The 23,290-nt window shown below is 37.3% G+C and overlaps 1 protein-coding gene across 1 annotated transcript; it reads left to right on the forward strand.

Moving 5' to 3' along the window:
- The first annotated feature begins 217 nt into the window (after positions 1-217).
- LOC147619700 (stress-related protein-like) lies at positions 218-1,895 on the forward strand. The gene is made up of 3 exons (XM_086773392.1): positions 218-430; positions 643-864; positions 1,308-1,895. Exons 1-3 carry the CDS (start codon positions 422-424, stop codon positions 1,698-1,700), a joined length of 624 nt encoding a protein of 207 aa, XP_086629518.1. The 5' UTR covers positions 218-421; the 3' UTR covers positions 1,701-1,895.
- The last annotated feature ends 21,395 nt before the right edge of the window (positions 1,896-23,290 follow it).

A 23,290-nucleotide genomic window follows, 5' to 3' on the forward strand; every position in this document is an offset into this window, starting at 1 on the left:
AATTTTAAGTGTTAAAAAACATTTTTTTTCGAGCAGTGGTCCTAATGAAAAATATGTTTGTGGTACCGCGTGGAGTGGGTAGCTGGACCAGTCCATTGTGAGAGAGACCCGCAGGAAAAGGTATTGATAATATATATAATAGCACGTGCTATTGCGACTGTGAGAGTATCGTCGTTTTTTATTATGAATTTTATGTCAAATTATGTTTGAGCCATTTTATATGACATGCTCTCCTGACTCTGGACTATCTCACCTTCTCACGCACGGCTCTCTCTCTCTCTCTCTCTCTCCACCACCGCGTCCCACTTAATCCTGCCGGTTATACTTACTAATCAACTGTGCTAGGGTAATTTGGCTTCAATTTCTTTGCTTCTCTCAATTTTTACTCAGTGGAGGTTTCCCAAACTAGGTGGGCGCACCAATGGATCAGGTCTGTATCATTAAGCTTGAAATCATATGCTTAATTCATCTTAATTTAAGATTATGATATGCTGCAATACCAGGCATATGGATTTGCTAATTTCGAAATCAAGCCGTTTCCATTTCCTAATTAGACTGACAGGTGCGCAGTAAGATTTACAAATAATTACAGTTTGCCTGACACTAATCTGGGCGAACAAATATGTTAATCCGTATTTACAGAGCTATGAGCAGCAGCAGCTCAAGTATCTGGGGTTTGTGGAGGTGGCGATGGGCGTGGCTACGGTGGGCGTTGTGCGGATCTACGAGGTGGCCAAGGAGTGGTCGGGGACGTGGAGGCCTCGGATCAACGAGGTGGAGAAGAAGGTGAGAGATGTGGTCGGGCCTTTCTGCTATCTCGTGGAAGGCAAGCAGCATGAAATCTTAGTGTTCATCGATCACAAGGTAATCAAGGCCGTTCTAAAATTGATTAAACTTCTGTTTATCTTTGAGATCTTCTTGCGCCAAAAGGTTCTTGTAATTAAGACAGTAATTTTTAAGTCTGTTAAGCCATAGAAGGACCGATGTGGTGGTTAAGGCTGTCACTGTATTGAACTAGAGGCTGTGATTAATCGACAAAAGTTTAAAAACCCTTTACTTGCGTGGCCCCCCTCCCCTCTTCCTTATAGAGGCAAATGATTAACCATACACAAGTTTACTGTAATAAGTCCCTATGGTCGCAAGGGCTTGCAGAGTTAATTGTAATGATTAAAATTCTTTAATCGCAAGGGCTTGTTAATTAGCCTTAGAGGCCATAATTAAGCTTGAGTGTGATATAATCAAGCCATAAATGGGTGTGATCAAGTCCTAGAGGGTTATGAATATTTATCACTTGTGAATGCATGCAGATAGATGCGATAGCGTGCGTTGTACATGAGCACGCACCACACAAGGCGAAACAATTATCTCATGGGGCTATAGAGGTGACGAAGCAATTGCCAGATTTTCTTGTAGAGGTGGCGGCAGAGGTACACAGGGCGGGGGTGGCGGAGACCTCCAAGGCCTACTTCGGCAAGTACGAGCCCTTGGCGGAGGAGTGGGTGCATGCCGCCTGGAAGAAGTTCCTCAAGTTGCCCTACTCGGTGGAGGCCGTGCACTTCGTCTCCCCCCCTGCCCTCTTCGCAGGAAAGAAGTTCAACCAGGTGCTCTCCTCTTTGAAAGGGAGGCACCTCCCCCTCGTCGACTACGTGCCTCTCCTCCCCATCAACCGCATTGAAACCATCATCAAGAAAGAGGCCTAGTTCTTACCCCCAATTCTCTCTATCTTCTCTCTCTCTGTCTCGCACTAGTAGTGTCTCTTTACATTTTACGTCACTTTGTTGTTGCGTACGTTATCTTTACATGTTTTTTCTATTCGAACTGTTGCGTGAGCTATGTTTTGCACTTTAACTCCACAACCTTCCTTAGTTCAAAAGAGTTATGAGGATTTTGGTTAATTACTCCTTCTATCGTGTTCTAAAATTATACTTAGTTTATTAGCACTTGTATGTATGTTATTCTAACTTGTATGTATTGATGTTATTCCAACTATTTGTTTCATATTTTTGTAGAAAATTTGACTATATTTCATGCACTTTTAAGTACCAAAAGCTAAGGTGGAGGAATCCCTTTCATGCATTTCAAAGTTGCAAAATCTAGTTTTAAAAAAACCAAAAGGTGGTATATTAACTGGAGAAGTTGAAAGGGGGAGACTATGGCAGTATAGTAAGTCGAGGCAGTATAGTAAGTGATGGACAAAAAATGATGTAAGAGGCTTCTAGACTTGGACTTAGAGTTTGAGACATGGCTAGTAAGCGAGAAGAAAAGTCATTTGAGGAGATTCTAAACTATGAGGTCCTTAGACATAGAATGTGGCAATTGGTGGTATATAAAAAATTAGTTGTACCATATATGAGATAATTTAAGTTATCAGGGCTTGAGAAGAAGTATAAACAATAGATAATAATTGAATTGTATTTGTTGCATAAAAAATTACGTGTACCATATATGAGATAATTTAAGTTATGAGGGATTGAGAAGAAGTATAAATAATAGATAATAATTGAATTGTATTTTTCGTAGTAAAGGATATCCATTTGGCCCATATCATTCAAGACTCTACAATGCACCACATAGGTTTTGTCATTTATCATGCATTTTTTATTCCTTTAGGATCAAGGCAGGAAACTAAAACACAAGGATTTTATGATGATAAGAGGGGGGTAGGGATTGAGACACAAACAATTTTTGCCCATTAGTTTTGCAATGAAGAGGGGTAGGGAATCAAGACACTACTTATGTAGGAAATCGAGACACTACGGGTGCACCACACTAGTTTTGTAATAAAGGGGGGGAGTACAAAATCGAGACACTATGATGCGCCACACCGGGTTTTGCAATAGAGGGGGTATGGATCAAGACACATTTTTCACCCATAAGTTTCTCAGTGAAGAGGGGATAGAGATAAAGACACTGAGATGCCCCACATAAGGTTTGCAATAGGGGGGTAGGGATCAAGACACAAACATTTTAACACATAAGTTTTCCAATTAAGGGGGGGTAGGGATTGAGACACATATACATTTTTTTTAATAGTACATATGATGAGCAATACAAGATCAATGCATATACTAAAAATGACCAATAGTATATATGATGAGCAATACTAGACCAATGCATATACAAAAAATGAACAATAGTACATATGATGAGGAATGAAAGGCCAATGAATATACTAAAAAATGACCAATAGCACATATGATGAGTAATATAAGACCACTGAGCAATACAAGACCAATGCATATACTAAAAATGACTAATAGTACATATGATGAGTAATACAAGACCAATGCATATATTTAAAACAACGAGTACAAAAGATAAGTGAATCAATCATGTACACTCTAATGATTAGAAGAAGGGGCCTTATAATAACTATCACAATCATTGTTTACGGAAGTTATAGCTTCACAACAAGAATTATCTTCACTATAAGTATGAACCCGTCTAAAGCATGAGAGCGCATTGATTACCGGGAATGGAAGCCTAAAAGGGTGTCAAAACCTCAAGCTCTACAAATCCAATTGCTTGGACGCTGCAATCCAATCTCACAAGAGGGAAGCTAGAAAGCTTTCTCTCCACCAAAACTATCTCTCTCTCTCTCTCAATCTTTTACTCTCTGCAACTAGCTAATGACAAAACAAGAATCATGCAAGTATCAAGCTCTCAACGTTCATACACACACACACACACACACACACACACACACACAAACATAAGCATGCAAGGAAGTTAAAAAGACTCACAAGGCTCATAGCCATAGACATACAAGATATGGAAGCATGCAAAGATAAGAAATCACAAGACAATGTAAGTAGAGAAGATCTCCAAGCTAGAGTTCAATGTTGATTATATTACCAAGAATTTATTTACACACTTCCATAAGTAACTTGTCACTCACCTATATGAGGTGTCCAAAACATGTTCTCATTATATATACAAGTCTTATATGGCCGACTTTCATTATATATACAAGTCTTATATGGCCGACTTTCATTATAAAGATGGGCCTTTAGCCATATACTGTGTGAAGCATCTAAGCTAGGGTAGGGATTACAGAGAAGAGTGTACGTAAAACTTTCTTATAGCTTCATGACTTATAGCTATGTCCACTAGCAAGAGTGTGGTTGAAATCATCAATATTCCATCTTCTGAGAGTGAATGCTCATCATTCTCTTCGGTCAACCAACCCTCCAAATCTTTACATGAAGTAACCTCTAGGAGAGAGAAGCTACCCACCGTTAGAAGAAGCATTAATAAGGCACCTAGAAAGCTGAGGAATCCAAAGAAACCCTAGTACTATAAAGAATACATTAAAATAGGACTAGGTCCTTATCTTGCATCAAACCTTCACTTGTATGGGATAGGGAATATAAAAGAAGACATGGGCTATTAATTTTCTTGTGGGAATTATTTTTCACTTGTGTCTTATTTTTTTCCGTCAACTAAATTGAGCTTGTGAAGCATTAGACATTGCCCTTGCAAGACCTTGCTATGGCTCCTAGTGAGGTGAGAGAAAAGTTTAGAGGGGTGAACTTTCACACTGGGCAAACCAAGGTGAAGTTTAATCTAATGAAAAAGGGCTTGTGGAACACGGAAAGAGGAAAGACTTATTACTAGAGAGAGTAGTGCACAATTTGGGATTAAAAGAATGATAAGGCACTAGGAATTATAGGGGAACACTTGGATGACACTTTTGTACATCACATTTACACTTGTGATATAGCTCAAGATGACACTTTTGTACATCACATTTACACTTGTGATATAGCTCAAGATGTATGGGAAACTCTAGACAGACTATTTGGTGCTACATGTAGACACTCCAAGATTAGTCTCCTAGTGAAATTATTTGGGCTTCAAAAGAATCCCACAACTACTATGCCTACCCACATCAATGATTTTAAAAGCCTCTTAACACAACTCATAGGAAACAAGTAGGAAATATAAGATGATGATAAAATTGTTGTGTTGATTAAGAGTGTGTCACATCTTGATGAATATTCAACCCTTGTAACAACTCTTTTAAGTCTTCCAACTCCATCCCTCATTGACATTGAAGGTTCTCTCTTGGAAGAAGAGAAGAGGATTTTCAAAGAAGAGTGAGTACCATGTTGATGGTGCTTATTTTGTCAAAGGGTAAGCCTCATCCTCGAAAGCCACTCCTAAAACCAGGAATACCTTCAAGTGCACTTTTTGCGGCAAACTAGGACATCTTGAGGAGTTTTGTTATGCAAAGAAGAAGGCCTAAAAATCCTATCTTGCCAAAGAGAAGAAAGAAGAAGACTCTCCATGGAAGGCCACCAACCTTTGCTTTCATGATTATGATTATGCCTTTTGATGGACTTGGTCCACTCTACTCTCACATTTTGTTTAAAGCTTAGGTACTTTTTCTATGACATTGTAAACCAAGGTTTTGCTTTGATGTACCATCTTTCACATGGACATCTTTCTTTGTGAGACAACCACTTTTGTTTATGGTCCTCACCTTGGTCATCACATAACCATTGTATCTCAAGCTTTGTAGCTACCTTTGATTATGGGAGGGCATTTACGTCTAGGTCATCTTAGCCGTTGTTTGTCTTTACCCATGTTTGGTTCATGGGAGGGTGTTAGAAATAGTGACCCAAACATATGGACTGCTCTCCTAAGGTCTCAATAATAATAGGGGACATTTACTTTTATTCATATTAAGAGGAGGTGCCTCTTCCACTCTTAGATTCCCTCCACCATTTTCCTACTATCAAGGAGGAGAATATGGAGTTTTTCATAGCTCATCAATGATGTATCACAGCTTGTATCTCTTGGCTATAAATTGGCACATCTAATGCAAAGAACATACTGTGTGTGTGATTATCATTATCTCTTGTGTTAATCCCATTGATCATGCTTAATTATCCATTATGAATTACTTAACCTTTGAACCTCCTTAAGCTTGTTTTATCTGCTTTAATCTCCTTCTCTCCTCTCTCCCAATTTCCATTAGCTCTTACTCTTCCATAGTCCATGTGTGCTCTATCTTAGCTTTCTCCTTATCTTGCTTTTTAGAAATCCACACCTACTTTGGTGTGATATGTCGATGTAAGGTCCTTGAGCATGTGATGATTTTGTTTGCTTTTCTTTTCTCACTTTAGGAGGGTTGCATCTTTGTGCGGATTGCATCCTTGGCAGCCAAATTTTGCTCCTTCCTTGGTAGTATCCTCCTTGGGCTATTTTAGTGACCTTTGTGTGGTCACCCATCATTATTTGGATCGATGACTATACAAATTTCGGTTTCTTGTTAGCTTAGGGATCAACACCATTTCAATAACTTTTTCCATTATTTTGGGAATACACTCCTTTGGAATCCACACCTACTTAAGCTTTTTGTTCTTTGGCTTTGGCTATTTGGGCGGCACGTATAAGTTGGCTTCCTTGGTGTCTTCTTGATATGAGACCTGCTGGTGGTAATGTCAGTAACTTATGGATCTCGATAGAGATTTGTCTCGTCTCTCTTTCAACGAGAAGAATTCTCATCATCCATTGTGTTAGATGAATTTGGCTGCCCTCATGGTCCAATCTATGGTACAATCATGTTTGGCACTCCATCCTCTTTCAAGGACTTGTTTTGTATCTTTTGGTCCGTCATAGGACGCTCCTAGTTTCTTGTATTTTTCTTATTTTGGTGGTGGTGGGGCATGCACTTTTTGGTTTTCCACTTTATAGTTCTTGAATTGAGAAAGGGAACTATTTAAAGTCCTCTTCCTAATCATTGGTTATTGGGCTTGAAGGCTCAGCCTACTTCTTGACTCTCCCTTCCTTTATGGCCTTGTTTTCTTATTCTCCTTCCAAACTTGGAAGTATTTTTGGAGTCCACTAAAAATATTTCATAGGAGTAGTCATGGGCTAGCACTTCAACATTAGATCCTTCCAAGCTAGAGTAGAACTTGTCGGTTAGCTTCAAGGCTTCCACATATTATAAGTATTGTTCTTCCCCCTTGAGGCTTGATAGGTCTCTAGCTGTTTATTTTATAGTTTCGTAGATCTTTTGAGTAAAGAAAAGACGCTAGTTTTAAGTAGCTCTTTTGAGTAGAGCTTCTCTCTTTTCAAGGAATTCTTTGAGAAGGGCCTAGTGGAGACACTTCTCCTTCTTCATCTTTGCTATCACAAGAGCTACTTGGTGTAAGACTTGCACTTAAGCCCCTCATTTGCATAATTTTTTTCTCTTTGTAAGATTTTTCCTCGTTTTTTATTCATGCTTGGCAAAACCAGTGTCTATTTTTTTGGAAGCACTAGGATCACATTCCTAATTAGAATTATGTCTCTATCATTCTCATCACAAAATTATGTTCCCATGGGTGTAGGATATATATCCATCTCTAGCAAGTTCATCTAGTTTTCCTCCTTCTCTTCAATGTCTGGTAGTGAAACTATGGAAACTTCCTCTTTTGACTCGCATATTTTGCCACTTTGTCCACAATGAAGTGGTGCATATATATTAAGTCCGAGTGAGCCATCGTATTTGAATCAAAGCAATCAACGATAGGTGTTGTGGTGAGACTTCTCTATACTTATGGTCTTTCAGGTTCACCTTAATGGTTTTTCCCTCTTGACAGAGGTAAATGAAATCATAACCCTAATCGGTTGTGAATCATCAACAATTGGTGCATGAATGGTCTTCCCATTGTAATTGCTAAGCCTTCCAAAGTTAATAACATAAAATGTATGCTCATAGGTCAAGCCACACAATGCTCAACATCCTTCAAGATTCTCATATAGGGGTTTCTACTTTGGCTCTTTTAAGGGGCTTACTTTCCCATCTTTACCACATGTCTCTGTTAGCAATACTCACTCCTAATTTCCATCAAGTATTGTAGTGGTGGGTCAATTCTTCCAATTTGATTGGAATGGTGGCATTTATACCATATCCCTCATAGTACTTCTCAACTGCACTGAAACTGGTACACATTCTTGAATACCCATCTTGGGTTATCTATTTTAGGGTTGTTGCAAGATTAGGGTGTCCAGTTTTATCCAGTTTATGCTGGACTGGGACAATGCTTGGAGAGAAAATTTTGGGGGGCAAGGTACTTAAAATGAGATCAAGCAAATAATAGAAAACACACTTTTCCTTAAATTAACCTAATATAACTTAAATTAATATAAATAAGTCTAATTAATCAAAATTAATCAAAAATATGATGAAATGATAAACAAATGATCTTTCCATACTTAGAGTGATCCAATTTATTTTTTCATAGATGCACCATTACAAGTACACTAGTCCCTATAGGTTTGAGATGATTCACATCAAAAATGTAATTTTACTAATTAGATTATTAATTTTTGCAGGCCTTCTGATAGTCTGGAAGAATTTTGAAAAAGAGATCATTAAAAATCCAACCATTGGATTTGCAATTTTTACTAACCACCACATTCTACTAATGTCTCGGTATCTACCCACTCTTTTGATCTACAAGATTGAGGATTTTAAGTGGTAGCTATTGTGGGTACAAAAAGTGGCGTATATTATAACACTTTAAAGACCTTGAAATATTTAAAGAAAATAGACAAATATCTTAAAATTTTCTTGAAAAATCAAGTTAAGCTCCATATTATGTGAAGATCTAAGGTATAAAGTGGGAATCTCATATGAGTTAATATGTAAAAGATATTAGCATTTTATGGAATCAGTTCAAATTTGGGACAGGGTGTATACATTGACTTTGTACCTAAGAAAATGAGGACTTTTGACTATCTAATGCTTAATCAAATTATGCAACTATATTTCCAACTTTGAATATGATGTTCCAACAAAAGAACTTGAAACGAAATTCCTTCATTTACTAGGAGATATTAGCCACTAAAGGTAAACAAATACCTGTTTTTTTACTGTTTATAGGATGCCTGAGTGGACAAAACTGGGCACCCTGATCTTGCAACCACCCTTTAGCTTGGTCTATCTCCTCAATTTCTCCAAGTAGTTTGAACTTTTCTTTCATCCACCATTGATGGAATTCATCCTAAGCTTCCAGATTGGATGCCAAGTGTTTGGCTATGGTTATGGTGACTGCGTCTGTCTGAGAGGATTTCTGTTGATGCAATTGGTAGAAAGTGTACCACCTTATCATGCTTTCACCCAACTTTTTTCTCATTGATTTTTGAGTTGAGTTTTCTTAACCATCCATAATCTGGTGATATTTGTTCATATGTGTTTGTGTAGATTGCGAGACATATGGAGAAGTCTTTCATGGTTCGTGATTCTTGGAGGGACGGGGGTGTGGAATTTCAATTAGGAGTGTAATTGGGTAATGTCAATGTAATTATTTTTCATTATAATCCAACTTTTTCTTTTTTGGTCGATAATGTAATAAATGGCACGTACTATTTGGATCAAGCTTGCGAGACATATGGAGAAGTCTTTCATGGTTCGTGATTCTTGGAGGGACGGGGGTGTGGAATTTCAATTAGGAGTGTAATTGGGTAATGTCAATGTAATTGTTTTTCATTATAATCTAACTTTTCCTTTTTTGGTCGATAATGTAATAAATGGCACGTACTATTTGGATCAAGCTTGAATGATTGTAATAAGTTCAATTTGGATAAGTTTGTACAAACTTATTATTTGGATACGTTTGATTAAATATATTACTTGGATTAATTATTATAATTAAAATGACTATGTTTAATAAAGTATTTTGGGTGGTCCTCCCTTTTTTGTTAAGTGTGAAATTGTCAATTTTAAACCCTGATTCTTTTTATAAATAGGGAACCTCCCTCATTTTTTTCATATGTATCACTAGCACTTGTGCGCACTTTGCTATCATATATTCCCTATAGCTCTCATCCGCGATCCTAATGGATCATTCCATGGTGTATGAGAACTTTCCTGCATTCCTAGAGAGGACTAAATGGGCTGGTGTTTATGGATAGCATACTTCCTCACACACACAAGAGAAAGAAGAAGAGAAAGGTACATACAAGGGTCAAATTTGGTGAATGGTACTTAGCCAACCCTATGAGGGTTAACTCCCCAATGTGAGGTCGCTAGGGGCTCACTCCCCACTCTCCTTGTGTCACCTAAAGAGAGATTCAAGGCTAGGTAATGAGCATGAGGGGGAAAAGAGCTATGGAGAGCTCAATCTCTACCTCACGCCAATCGTATGAAAATGGGACATGGTAGACAACAATGAGAAGGTAGAAGAGAAGAGAAGGGAGAGCACTACCATTCCTACTCACATACACCAACAATCTAAGCAAGCAAGCCACAACAAAATCAAGAAAGCAACCATAAACTCAAAAGACAGAGAAAACGAAAGACTCAATCTAGACAAATGGCATTGTCCCTTTTCATATTTCATGAAATTTAGCCAAATAGTTTCTTCAGAGTTGGCCCTTTGTTGATGTCAAACGCGAGGCCTTGGGCTCCTTCGAAGTAATGGTCCTAGGTGGGGAATGACTCCAACAAGGTGATGATGAGGTTGAAGAAGCGTATAGTGGAGATCGCTGCTGGGTTAGGGACTTGGTTGTAGCGACGGAAAAACTCGTGGAAATGCCTAACCATTGATTCTTCAGTGCATGGATGTTGCATGGATGGGGGCGCGAACCATGGAAAGTTGAACACTGCAACTTTAGGTTCTTCTATTGTTCTCCATGATGTAACATCTTCCAGGCCCATTGTCTTCAAATGGGAAGGTAATCGGGGCTGATCCTCAGTGCGCGGGGTGCGTTGTAGTAGACTTCCCATATGAAGGACTTACTGAGGAAGGGCCATCAACCAGGCCAGGTGCTCGCCCATAAGATCGAACGTTATGGGACGAGTAGCGGTGGGTGGGTGGCCGGTGGTATCCACCATGGGACGAGTAGCGGTGGGTGGCCGGTGGTATCCACCATGGGTTTGGGGTGGGTGGTCACGCCACCAGGTTTTGTGCTTCGCGTCGAGGTATGGGTGAAGGGAATGGATGTCGAGGCGGTTGACGCGGGTGATGGGGTGATTTTGGAGTTGTCGACCGAGCAAGATGGCAATGGCCTGCTTGAACTTCGTGCGGTCTAGACGATCTTGCCAATTCAAAGGGTTAAGCAGAGGGTTGACTTCCTGATTCTCAGATGGTGGTGGTGGTGGCAGGATCTCTCCTTCTTCGAGTGGTGGGTTGCGGAGCTGACGCGGGGGTGGAGGGGGTGTCGATGATGAAGGGTGCATGGAGAGGCCGGCATCAAGAAAAGGCCAGCGCTTGGCAGATGTGGAGGGTAGATCCGAGAATGCTGTGTGCATTCCTAAGTTGAGGGATAGTGAAGGTGGTGAGAGGGGGTGTGGGTGATGGTGTGGAGTGGGAAAGTGAAGGGGGGGAGAAGAAGGTGGTGCACCAAAAAGTGAAGGGGGGGAGAAGAAGGTGGTGCACCAAAAAGAGCAAGAGTAGAGGTTCCTAAGGAGGGTGGTGAGGGTGGGGGTTGTGTGTGGGGAGGTTCAGAAGATGAGCATGATGGGGGAAGGGTGGTGGTGGTGGTGGTGAAGAAGGTCTCTGGGGTGGAATACACCAAGAGTATTTAAATCATTCTAAAGTAACATTTTTCTACTTATTTAAGAGAAACATTATGAAAAACTTGATTTTATTCATTAATCATTCACCTAGGATAAAGAATGGTTGGATTTACTAGAGAAGAGAGGGGAATGCCTTTTGTAATGAGGCATAACATCATTTGCAATGTAGAGAAGATAAAAATATAAAGAACCATAAAAAGAATATAAAAGAGAAGAATCTCCAACTTACATTGATAATTTGAGAGCTTTCCTTTGGCTTGATGATTTGAGGGTTCTACTCTTGTTTGAGACAAGAGTGGCCACCAATCTTCTAGAAGAGTGAAGGTCAAAAACTAATGAATTATAAATACAATTCACTGTTTTTGGCACTTGTTGGGAGAGACAAAACATCATATTGGGGAATATGGGAATTTCCCATAAGTTTGGGACATGTGGTCAAATCTTTGGATTAATCATAACTTGAATACCGTTGCTTCAAATTGAGCGCTCTATAGCTCACCAGATTCCATTTTCCAAGCGCTTTCCAATGATAGGTCACATGATAGGGTTTTGAGAAACTTATAGGCACGTTATCCACATCCCATCTTTTTACTATTAAAAAAATGGAAATTGGAAAATCCCCAAACTCATAAATATAGTGTTGACAGGGTAACAGTGCAAAACAATATTGAGTTTCAACAAAGGGGAGGGCTTCTATTTATAGGAAAAAGTGATCTTCTAACCAAGCCAACTGATTCTAGAATTTTCCAGATCAGTTTGGTCAATTTTTGACCATTTTTAGGTCAGTTTTGCTTCATCACATCTCATCCATTCTCATCTACCCATATCCACATCACATCCATTCACATCACACCTCATCCATTTACATCTACCCATATCCACATCACATCCATTCACATCACACCTCATCCATCTACATCTACCCCAATCCACATCACATCACATCCATTCACATCACATCTCATCCATTCACATCTATCCTGATTCACATCACATTACATCACATCTCATCCATTCACATCTAACCTGATCCACATCACATCACATCACATCACATCTCATCCATTCACATCTATCCCGATTCACATCACATCACATCCATTCACATCACATCTCATCCATTCACATCTATTTACATCACATCCATTCACATCACATCTCATCCATTCACATCTATTTACATCACATCACATTCACATCACATCTCATCCATTCACATCTATTTACATCACATCACATCCCATCCACATCTCATCACATCCACATCCACATCCATTTACATCACATCACATCCCATCCACATCTCATCACATTCACATCCACATCCATTTAATTACATGGATCTCCATTATCATGGGAATTTCTCTTTTTGCATAAAAATAAAATTACCAAAATTTCTCTTTTCTTTAATTAATTATTCATGCATAAATACTAAAATTTTATTTCCCATGAATATGATGAAAATCATTCTTTTAGCATAGGATGTCCAATCCTAGAATATGGTAGGAAGTCTTCTTTTAGCATTATGCATAAAAATAAGATATGTATTATTTTCTAAAATTTTTGCCATAGCTTCGCTGCTATTACTGATAATTTTTAATTTTCCTAAAAAAGAATAAGACACTGCAATACAATTATGATAGAAGGTCTATTCATAAACTTAAATCCAATTTATGGAATTAAAACATAAATTTAGCCATAATCATAATCTTAATTATGATTAATCTACTAGATTAGGCTATTTCTACTATTCTTCTTTTTCCAAAATGATAGGATTTATCTCTTTCACATTTATAATCACTTAAAGTAGTTTTTCAACTACTTATAAGAATTTACCATTATTTTATTATCATAAAAGCATTAAAAATTCATTTTCTTAACCTCTAGCTTAACAAGCTTAGAGTTTGATTTTGAATTAAGAATTTATCAATGAGAAGCATTCATTTGCTAAAGAATTAGTCATAGGAATGACTATTCTTTTGGGAGAGAGAGATATACATAAAAAGCATTCTAATTAAGCATAAAGATTAACTTTTTTGTGATTAATCATTAAAACTCTTAGGGAAAGCTTGATTTGCATTAAAAACAACTAATTAGAAACTTCTCAAGCTTGAGAGGGGTTGAGAAGTGAAATCATTTGAGAACATTAATAAAAACCATAAAATTACCTCTTACCTCAAGGTTTGATTTGATTCTTTATCTAAAAGTGAAGCCCCCAACCAATCAATTGGTTTACAAAGCTCCAAGAGTTGTTGAACAGAGAGAGAAGCTCCAAGCTCTCCAAAAGTAGAGGATTTTTAAGGGATAATAGAAAATATGATTAGTTTAATGTAATACTCGCATGGTATAGCTTATATATTTTTTTTCAAAAGACTAAGGATCTATTTATAGGTGAGGGAGGCCACTAACCAAGTCCAACTGGGTTTTAGAATTTTTCAGGTTCAGTTTGACTCAATTTGGATAAGATTTGGACCAGTTTGGCTCCCTTTTTGATTTGGTTTGATCCAGGAGAGAGGAGAGAGAAAAATATCACAATTTGTTTGAATTGAAAACCCTTCCACATGGGTGAAATAGGCGCCTACCTCAAGAGTCTCCTTCTCCTTACCAAGGTGTCAAAAATGTATTATTATTCTAAAATATCTCAATTTTTTAGTAATATCTCATAGTTTTTAACTAATAAACCTTGTACTCAGTCAACTCTTCATATTATGTGAGCATTTACTCATTTTTGGGTATTTTCTTTTATTATTTTAGATTTATCTCATCTCCACATTTGGATCAATCCAATTGGCCCATTGGAACCTTAATTGGACCATAATCTAAAAATTTCTAAAAATGTAGATCCTTAGGCTAAGGTCCCTTATACACATTTTCAATTAATTCCAAATGCACATTGGAAAGTTCATTTTGAATTTTTATTTCAGGGGAAACCATTTTAGACACTAGGAGGATTTTTATATCCAAAGATATCTCAATTTTGGATTATCTCTCTCTAGACATTTTCTCTCTCTAGGCCAGAACAAGGTAAAACAAGATCTTTCTTCTATTTCAGAGAGGGGAATAACTATAAGAACAGAAGGGGAGGTTCTTACACCTTTACACCTCAAAAGCTAGAGGGAGAAATCTTACAATAAGTCATAAAGGTTATGAGTCCATCCATGCCATCACAAAGGAGGCTCTTCACAAGCAAGAGATCAAAAGCCACTTACTTCCACCTCCGTAAAAAGTTGCATTAGCAAAGAAGACAAATAATGCACATGTGGAGGGAACAAAATTATTGAAGGGAACAAAATTATTGAAGGGTGAGTATTTCCATGTGGAGGGAACAAAATTATTGAAGGACAAATCAAAGGGCGATATCAAATTAGATTACGATGCCTTCAACAACATTTTTGTGGATTTAAAGAGACTTCAACAAGCAATGATCAAATTTTATGAAGTCTCTCATGAAGGTTAGTATGAATTAAACTTTCTTATTCATGGTAAACAAACAAATAGCACATATATCTAATGATGTGTTGCTTCATGATTGTAGAGTCTATGGAAGTGGTCTCTTTCGTATTGAAGATAGATGAGTGTCAAATTGTCAAAGGGCACAAATTGGAAAGAATGGGACTAACACTCATGAATGCGGCAATGGAACATGCAAAGGACAAGGACAAGGTGCCTTCTTTTCAGTGTTCAATTTGAAAAAGGCAATTGGCAGTTAGGAGCTTTTGAGGTGCCAAAGGAGAACCATGAAATACTAGATTGGATGCTTCAAAGATGTCCTTGGATTGTTGAGGTCATTAAGCAACAAATAAGTGGTGAAGAACTTGAAGTTCTAGGTGCGGGTACCTTTGTAGTAGATTGGTATTTAGAAGAAGATTTGAAAACAATGAAATGTATGCTTGGTTGTGACACAAGTGCTACCTCTTTACTTCCTTGACCTCTATGCATGAAGAATCAAAGCAAAAGTGCAAGAAGGAAGATGAATTGCGATGGATTGATGGATTCATGTCATGTAACTTGGAAGCATTGCCAGACAGGGATGCGAAGGATCCTACATTGAATCCCATTATTTCATTCCCATGTGAAAGAATTCACTTCTGCACATTACATGCCATGATGAGAATATTTGATAAGTTGCTCAAATTGCACATTGACTTTGAATTCACCTATAAAGCCATATGCTCGATCCATGGAAGCCATTTCCAAAGTGGAGGATCTACTCAACTCTGTACGGGTGCATGGAGGCAACGTCAAAATAGTGAAGGATGCAAAGATGTATGGAGATAATCCTATTGTGGCGCGCAACAAGTATCAAAATGAGTGGAGCAAAGGCTGAGCATTTTTTAAACAATATGTCCGGGAAAAACTCCAAAGCAAGATGGGAGTTGTGGAAAGAGTTATGCAAATGTACCATTAATTGTGACAAGGATGCAAGTCTTCATCATAATAAGCGAGCAAAGGTTTGGGCTTGTTTTGACAAGATGGTGTCAATCATGCTATTTACTTCCAACATTGAACAAAAAAACATATTTAAGAAAACAGACATCGAGTTTACTTAATTGGTCATTGACAGTTGGGAGGAAACATCAATCACCCATTACATGGTACTTTTTTGTTATTATTAAGTTATTACAATCTATATGTATTTATAATCACTCACGTAATTGCGTGTTTCCAGAATATTGTTTAAGCTCATGGATCATATTACTTGAAAAAGTATGGTCCTCTTGACATGTGGAGCACCCAAGGGATGGAGAAGTCACATTATAGGGCAAAGGAAATCTATTTCAAGAACACTCGTCATGGTGGAGGGGTGACACTGACAAATTATCTCATTGAAATGTTTGATGGTTTTTACGATACACATTGAGTAGAAGCTTATTGAAGGAGAAAGAAAAGGCATCTCAAATTGCAAAGGCATTCCAACTCTGCGTGAAGGAGACCAATAAGGCTAAATGGAACCAAAGTAATGAATCAACACACCATGCTGCATGGTGTGCTACAATGGTTAGAAATGATAAATTTTCGGTGAAACAACATTAAATTGTAAAGGACATTAATTTTTTTTTGTTTCACACTAAATTGTCATTTTTGAAAATTTGACCTAATTTTGAAGTGCCTGTATAATAAGACTCTATGGCCTCATTTTTGTCATTTCACTTTCACACTCCTCACTTTCTCACCCATGGTTCAAACAAAGAATACTTGTAAGACCCCTACCCTATAGTTTAACTGAAAAAACAAGCAGCGGAATAATGACCATGCAAGGTAGAGCGACTTACTCAGGGCCTCGCCCACAAATATCCGGGCAAGAGACTAATCCCTCGCCCACAAATATCCGGGCAAGAGACTAATCCCTCGGTTCTTTCCAAAATCGATCCTGGAAAATTTTTTATTGCTGGGAAAACATAGGCGATTCCTCCTCAGCTCCTAAAGATGTATAAAGGTCTCCTTTCAGTCCCCTGTGCTTTCAGTCCCCTGTTTGATCATCCCCTTTTTCAGAATGCAAGAAGGCATTGTTTTCCCTTGTTTTTGGCCTAAAGAGAGAAAATATTCTAGAGAGAGATAATACAATTTTGAGATATTTTTGGATACAAAGTTATCCTTTAAATTTAAGATGAATTCCCTTGAAACAAAAGTTTAAAAAGAGTTTTCCAATATGCATTAGAAATTAATTGAATATGTGCACTGGACACCTTAGCCTAGGGGTACCTGTTTTTAGAAATTTATGGATTAAGGTCCAAAGAGTTTTCTAATGGGCCAATGGGGTTAATCCAAGTGTTTGAATAAGAAAAATACAATAATAAAAGATAATCCACCAAAAATGAGTAAATTCTCACATAAGATGAAGACTTGACTTGGAAATTTTGACACCTCAAGAGGGTGAGTGGAGCTCATGAAGGAGGCGCCTAGAATCCTCATCATTTTTCCATTTTTTAATTAAAAAAAAGAGATATTTTATCTCTCCTCTCTCCTCTTCCAAACTAGATCAAAAAGTGGGCCTAACTAGTCTAAAACTTGTCCAAATTGGATCAAGCTGAACCTAGAAGCCTCTAGATCCCAGTTGGACTTGGTTAGTGGCCTCCCTCACCTATAAATAGAACCCCATTCCTTTGTAATTTCATCTTAGTGTATTTATACTAGTGTAATTTTCATTTTAGTGTAATTCCATTATCCCTCTCCCTTGCCTCTCCATTGTGAAGCTTTGGAGCTTCACTAAACCTCTTCTTCTCTTGGTGGCCAAGCATCTTCCTTGAGGGCTACACATCTCTTAAAAGATAAAGAATCAAGCACACCAAGGGTAAGCCTAAACAAATAATGTTTATTCTCTTCTTTAAATGTTAATCTTCTTCCCAACCTCTCTACATGCTTGGGAAGCATTTTATTTCATGGTTTCCTCTTAAAACCATGCCCTTCTTGATTTATGATAAAGTAATGTTAATATCCTATGCTTAAGTGTATTGTTTATGATTTTTATTCACTCTTTATGAAGGAATACTCACTTCTTATGGTTAAATCCTTCTTGGAAGGATAAATCTTAATTCTAATCTCATTTTCTTACCCAAAACTCTAAGCCTAACAAGCTAGAGATAAAGATTAAATATTTTTATGATTATTAACCTACTTAGAATGAGGTTAATTCATTTAAGCTTGTTTTTATGATAAGAAATCTTATATTTATTCATTTTAAGAGAGCTTATGATAACATTAATATATTTATTTTCATATGGAAGTTATATTTGAATATTTAAAAAAAATTAAAAAAATAAACAAGATGCTTAGATGCAATTATGCTTATATTTATGCTTAGGTTTATGCATAAAGAATTTTTATATTAAAAGAGGAAGACCTACCATATTTTTATGTAATTATGTTTATGCATAAATTTAATAATGCTAAAAGAGAAATTTTCATGATATTCTATGCATAAACATTTTAAATGCTAAAAGAGGGATTTTCGTTACATTTTTGAATATACATTCATAGTATGTGTATGCATAAATATCTAGATGATAAAAAGAGGAATTTTTATTATATTTTAAATGTGTATATTCATGGTATGTATATACATAAATATTTTTGTTTATCAAAAGAATATTTTTTATCAAATTTTTAAATAGGAATATGCATAATTAATTTTAATATCAAAAAGAGAATGTTTCATCATATTTCTATGTAGATAGTTATGGCATGTTGATGCCTAGGTTCAAATGGAAAGGAGAATATTTAAAAATATTTCCATGTGAATATTTTAATAAAATGATGCCCGCATATTTATTGACGGATAATTTAGAAAAAGAGATATCCTTGTTTAAATTGCATTATTCTTTAGTAGAATTATTTATAGTTCTTTTATATCCAAAGTAGAATGAATTTTCATATTATTATCCTTACGATTAGAAATCACAATTATTTTATGAGATAAATGGAGAAATATTCTTAGGAAATAAATCTGGGAATAAATTCAGGTAATTCAATACTAGACCATGACCACGTAAGAAAGGTGGGTCAGTAAGATGCCTGCCCATCTCTTGAATCATAAATTAAGCCAAGACTTGTTACCATTCCCATTTCTTTAGTACGAACCCTCGTTCTCAACAAAAAACTCAAAGTCCGAAGCAGAAAATTACTCCACACCATTGTCTAGAGCAAGCTCTTGAAAGAACTCTAGCAACGCAACAAGTGTGGGTACCAAAAAGATTACTGCAAGCTCTAGGAGGGTACTACCAAGGTAATACCAAATTTTGGATTCCCAAGCACATCAAGAAGTCACCCAAGCCTGTACAAAGAAAGAAGCCTCAACACCAAAGTCATCAACCATTAACTTCTCATGTTCATAAAAAATGGGTGCCTGTGAACGTGCTTCAACAACAAGAGTATTATAATGGCTATCCCATCATATGGTTGTCAAGATCCGACAAAGTAAAGAAAGCCTCAACAACACCGACTTCAATTCCAAGAAAAATTCAACAAGAATGGAGGCCTAAGCAACACCAAGCAAGCCACTCAACCCCTCTCATGCATACAATACATACACAAGAGCTTGCGTATTCTGTCAACAACACCAATGGCAACCAACCTAAAGCTATACCTACCGCCTCGACAACACTTGAGCCATAAATTCAAGAATCAATCCCCACATCTATAACAAAGACTTATGAGCGCATCAAGGACAAACTCACAATGCTCTTTTCACCCCTCTGGATGAGAAGCATGAGTGCAGAAGCTAGGCGGAAGACATAAAACCTATTCTCTTAAAAAGGAGAGTAGCCACAAGAACCTATTGCTCACAAGGTGGTAACCAAAAAAAAAGAAGAAGAGAAAATCCCAAAAAAAAATCACACAAGGGAGTCACACTAATGGCCTACCTAAAAATGGCAGAATATCACAAGAAATTCCCAACGATCTTCATTAGCCAATACATTTTTGTTAAGCTTATAGCTTACTATTCTTTTGGCTAAGTTAATGTAGCATCTCCCCATGAGTACATATCCATACTCATGCTCTAGAGGACATTTCCACCAAACCCTCACCATCAACATCCTTTCAAGTACATCTTAGGATAGGAGGGCCATGGTGGGTGAAAGCCTGCTCAATGGTACAACCCATCACCTAGAATTTTCCTTCAAATTGCAAACCTCGCTAATGGAAACAAGTATCTTCACCACACTATGATCTCCAATTTATGTGAAGATGTCCTTGTTAGCTTCGCAAGTTAACTTAATTCTTTCATACCTCGCCAACCAGTGGTTACCTCAACAACAGATCAATAAGAGTCTGTTTGACTTAGTTCATGTACTTCATGTATATCTACTTCATAGAGTACTTAAAGCATAAAAGGCACATGGGAAGAAGAACACAAGAATAGGTCTTACTCAACAACATTTTGACAAGAATCCTGCCCACGAAGGGACATCATTGAAGGCCAAATTCTTCAAGTGATGAGTGTCGCCTCAATAAATCATATGAGGAACTGAGAATCACAGTCTTGTTCTGATGATTTCATCTACGTTCCTCCAGATCCTTCCATCTCTTCTCCCTCATTCTAACATCTCTTAGATTCCCTACTAACACCATTTATATGTAACTCTGCTTGTGATTGCCAAAAACAAAGTGAGCAAGAAAATGAAAAAAAAAATAAAGAAAAAAAGAGACTCACTAAATACAAAAATGCAATCACTTGAAAAATCCCCCCCATTAGGATTCCCTATTACCTACTAATAATTTCATCTACTAGCCATCCTTCTAGAGAAATAAGGACCATTGATGAACGCCACTCAACATCACAAGTCATCAACAATGCTTGTCAATTCTCCCCACACAAAGGTCTTCAAGGCAATCTCACAAGGATGCGATCGGCATGAGGAAGGGGAGAATGTTAACCCCTTTTAGGGTTAACAAGAGCTACCGCCATTATGTTACGTCAAACAGTCAAGGTGAGCACACAAAAAGTTCATACATTCAAGATACGAAAAGCAACGGTGTCCAAATCTACAACTTGGACATGCGCCCATATTGGAATATATATGGCAATTACCGCTTCAAGAGTGTGTGGAAGGAAGCTAGGATGAAGTGCCAAGTGATGTACTTCATGGATATATTATGAGAGTAGTCATTGTATTAGCATTAGGTCTCTTATAATCCTAAAGTTCCTGGTCGACCATAGTTTAAGTGAGTGTGAACACTTATGGCCATGTTTATAAGTGAAAATATCTCATAATGTTAAGAACTCTCCCATTGTGCAATTGAGTCTTGCTCTTGCTAATAATCTTGCTAATCTCTCTTTAATGCATGCTAGTGAGTGTGTGTGAGTGAAGTGAGGTGAGAGAAGAGACAACTACACGTAGTGTAACATAGCGGTGTGACAACACTCCGCGCAGGAGGCATGGTGGAATCGCTACTCAAGGAGTGGTGGAGCTTGGAGACCTCAAGGGTTACGAACTCAACCATCAAAAAGATCCCCACGACAGTTGTGGTTTGCCAGGTAATCTTTTTGTTGGATGTGTTTCGAGATGAGGGTTTGGGCAAGCCATAACACACACCTTCGTGGAGCGGCTCGGATGGGCACAATCTTCTACGCTTACAAAAGGAACTTCGTTGCCCGAGTCCTCAAATATGAAAAGGGACAATCCCATTATCACAATTGAGGTTCTCTCTCTCTCTCTCTCTCTCTCTCTCTCTCTCTCTCTCTCTCTCTCACCCTCTTGTAGCTATTGTGGTAAACTTGTGTGCATGCATGCATGCTTGCTTGTTTGATTGTGTGTGTGTGTGTGCATGTAGGTGATATTCTCTTTGCTTGCCTCTTCTTCTTCTTCTTCTTCTTACTCTCTCTCTCCTTCACTCTTGCACACATGAAGGCATTGAGTAAGAGTTGAGCTCTCCATAGCTCCTTCTCTCATTGCTCCTCACTTAGCTTGAGGAAGGCTCCACTTGAGTGACACAAGTGGTGGTGGAGTGAGCCCCTAGCAGCTTCACATCGAGGAGTTAGCTCTCATTACGGTTGGCTAAATGCTAGTCCCCGAACCAACCCTTGCATTGTATCTTTTCTCTTCTCTTCTCTCTCTCTCTCTTGTGCAAGAAAGTATGTTCATTTTAGTGAACACGTCACAAGTATAGTGTATATGGCATGTACCAAATTTGAACAAATAGATAGTATGATAAAATGTTAATAACTTCCTTATCTTATCTCACTCCACTTTGTATGTAGCAAGAAAGACATATAATGGTGATCTTAACTCTATTTATTGAGTAATTTTTATGTGTAATTTCTTTTAAACTAATTATTATATGTCTTGAAGGTATACAAAAAGAGTAGGTTTTTTTGTACAGCACATCTTTAATTGAATGACCCAAGGATAGTAACTATGAAGACAATGTGGCCATATGATCAAATTTCATTTTCAACGGTTAGATTATTTTATCTCAATTAATATTTACTTCAAATTCTCATAGTAGTAATTAATTACAAAAAATTATTTTTATATGATTATGCAATAATTCTATATGAGAAAGAAGTGCTAATCATGGTGAATCTATAAAATAAATGTGCTTAAATTTGAGTAAGAAAAGGTTTATTTTCATCCATTTTATGTGAAAATAGCTCTACTTGAGTAGTTTCTTCCCTTCCAAGCCTAAACCCAAGCCTAACTAGGCTTTGCAACCTAGGTTAGATGATGTACCAAGGCTAGGTGGAGACTCTCCTAAGGTGTCCATGCATGTGCTATATGTGCTTAACATGCACATGACATGCATTTTACCTCAATGTGCCACTTCATAATGCCACCTCATCATTGATGACACGGCATGTCATCTCATTTAATATCATGTTACATGCTTTGACACATCATCAAGAAGAGAGCTCCCACCTCACTCTAATCACCACATCATTAGTCTATCATCAAAACATCCACCATGTGGACATATTACATCCTCTTGAGTTGGTACCATATATATTACAGCCATGTCATCAACTTGAGTTTCCATGACATCATCACTCCATTCACGGGGTACACATCTATTCATAGTTTCATATGCATGTAAAATATATATATTTAATTTATATATATATTTATAGTTTCATATGCATGTAAAATATATATATTTAATTTATAGATAATCCATATATATATATATATAATTCTCTTATGATCCCAATGTTTTTAATAAAATCTACATGAATCAAAAAATAAATTATTATATCTATATAAATTATTTTAATTTTTTAAATATAAGTTATTTGTTATTTATGTAATATATATATAACTTAAAGATATGCATTTTTAT

The sequence above is a fragment of the Cibotium barometz genome, chromosome 33 (assembly GCF_041138505.1).
Source record: "Cibotium barometz isolate CiBa-2024 chromosome 33, ASM4113850v1, whole genome shotgun sequence".
NCBI lineage: Eukaryota > Viridiplantae > Streptophyta > Polypodiopsida > Cyatheales > Cibotiaceae > Cibotium > Cibotium barometz.

Coding starts and splice junctions, on each gene's coding strand:
- LOC147619700 (XM_086773392.1), top strand. Junction 865..1,307: donor TAGTGTTCATCGATCACAAG/GTAATCAAGGCC, acceptor GAATGCATGCAG/ATAGATGCGATAGCGTGCGT.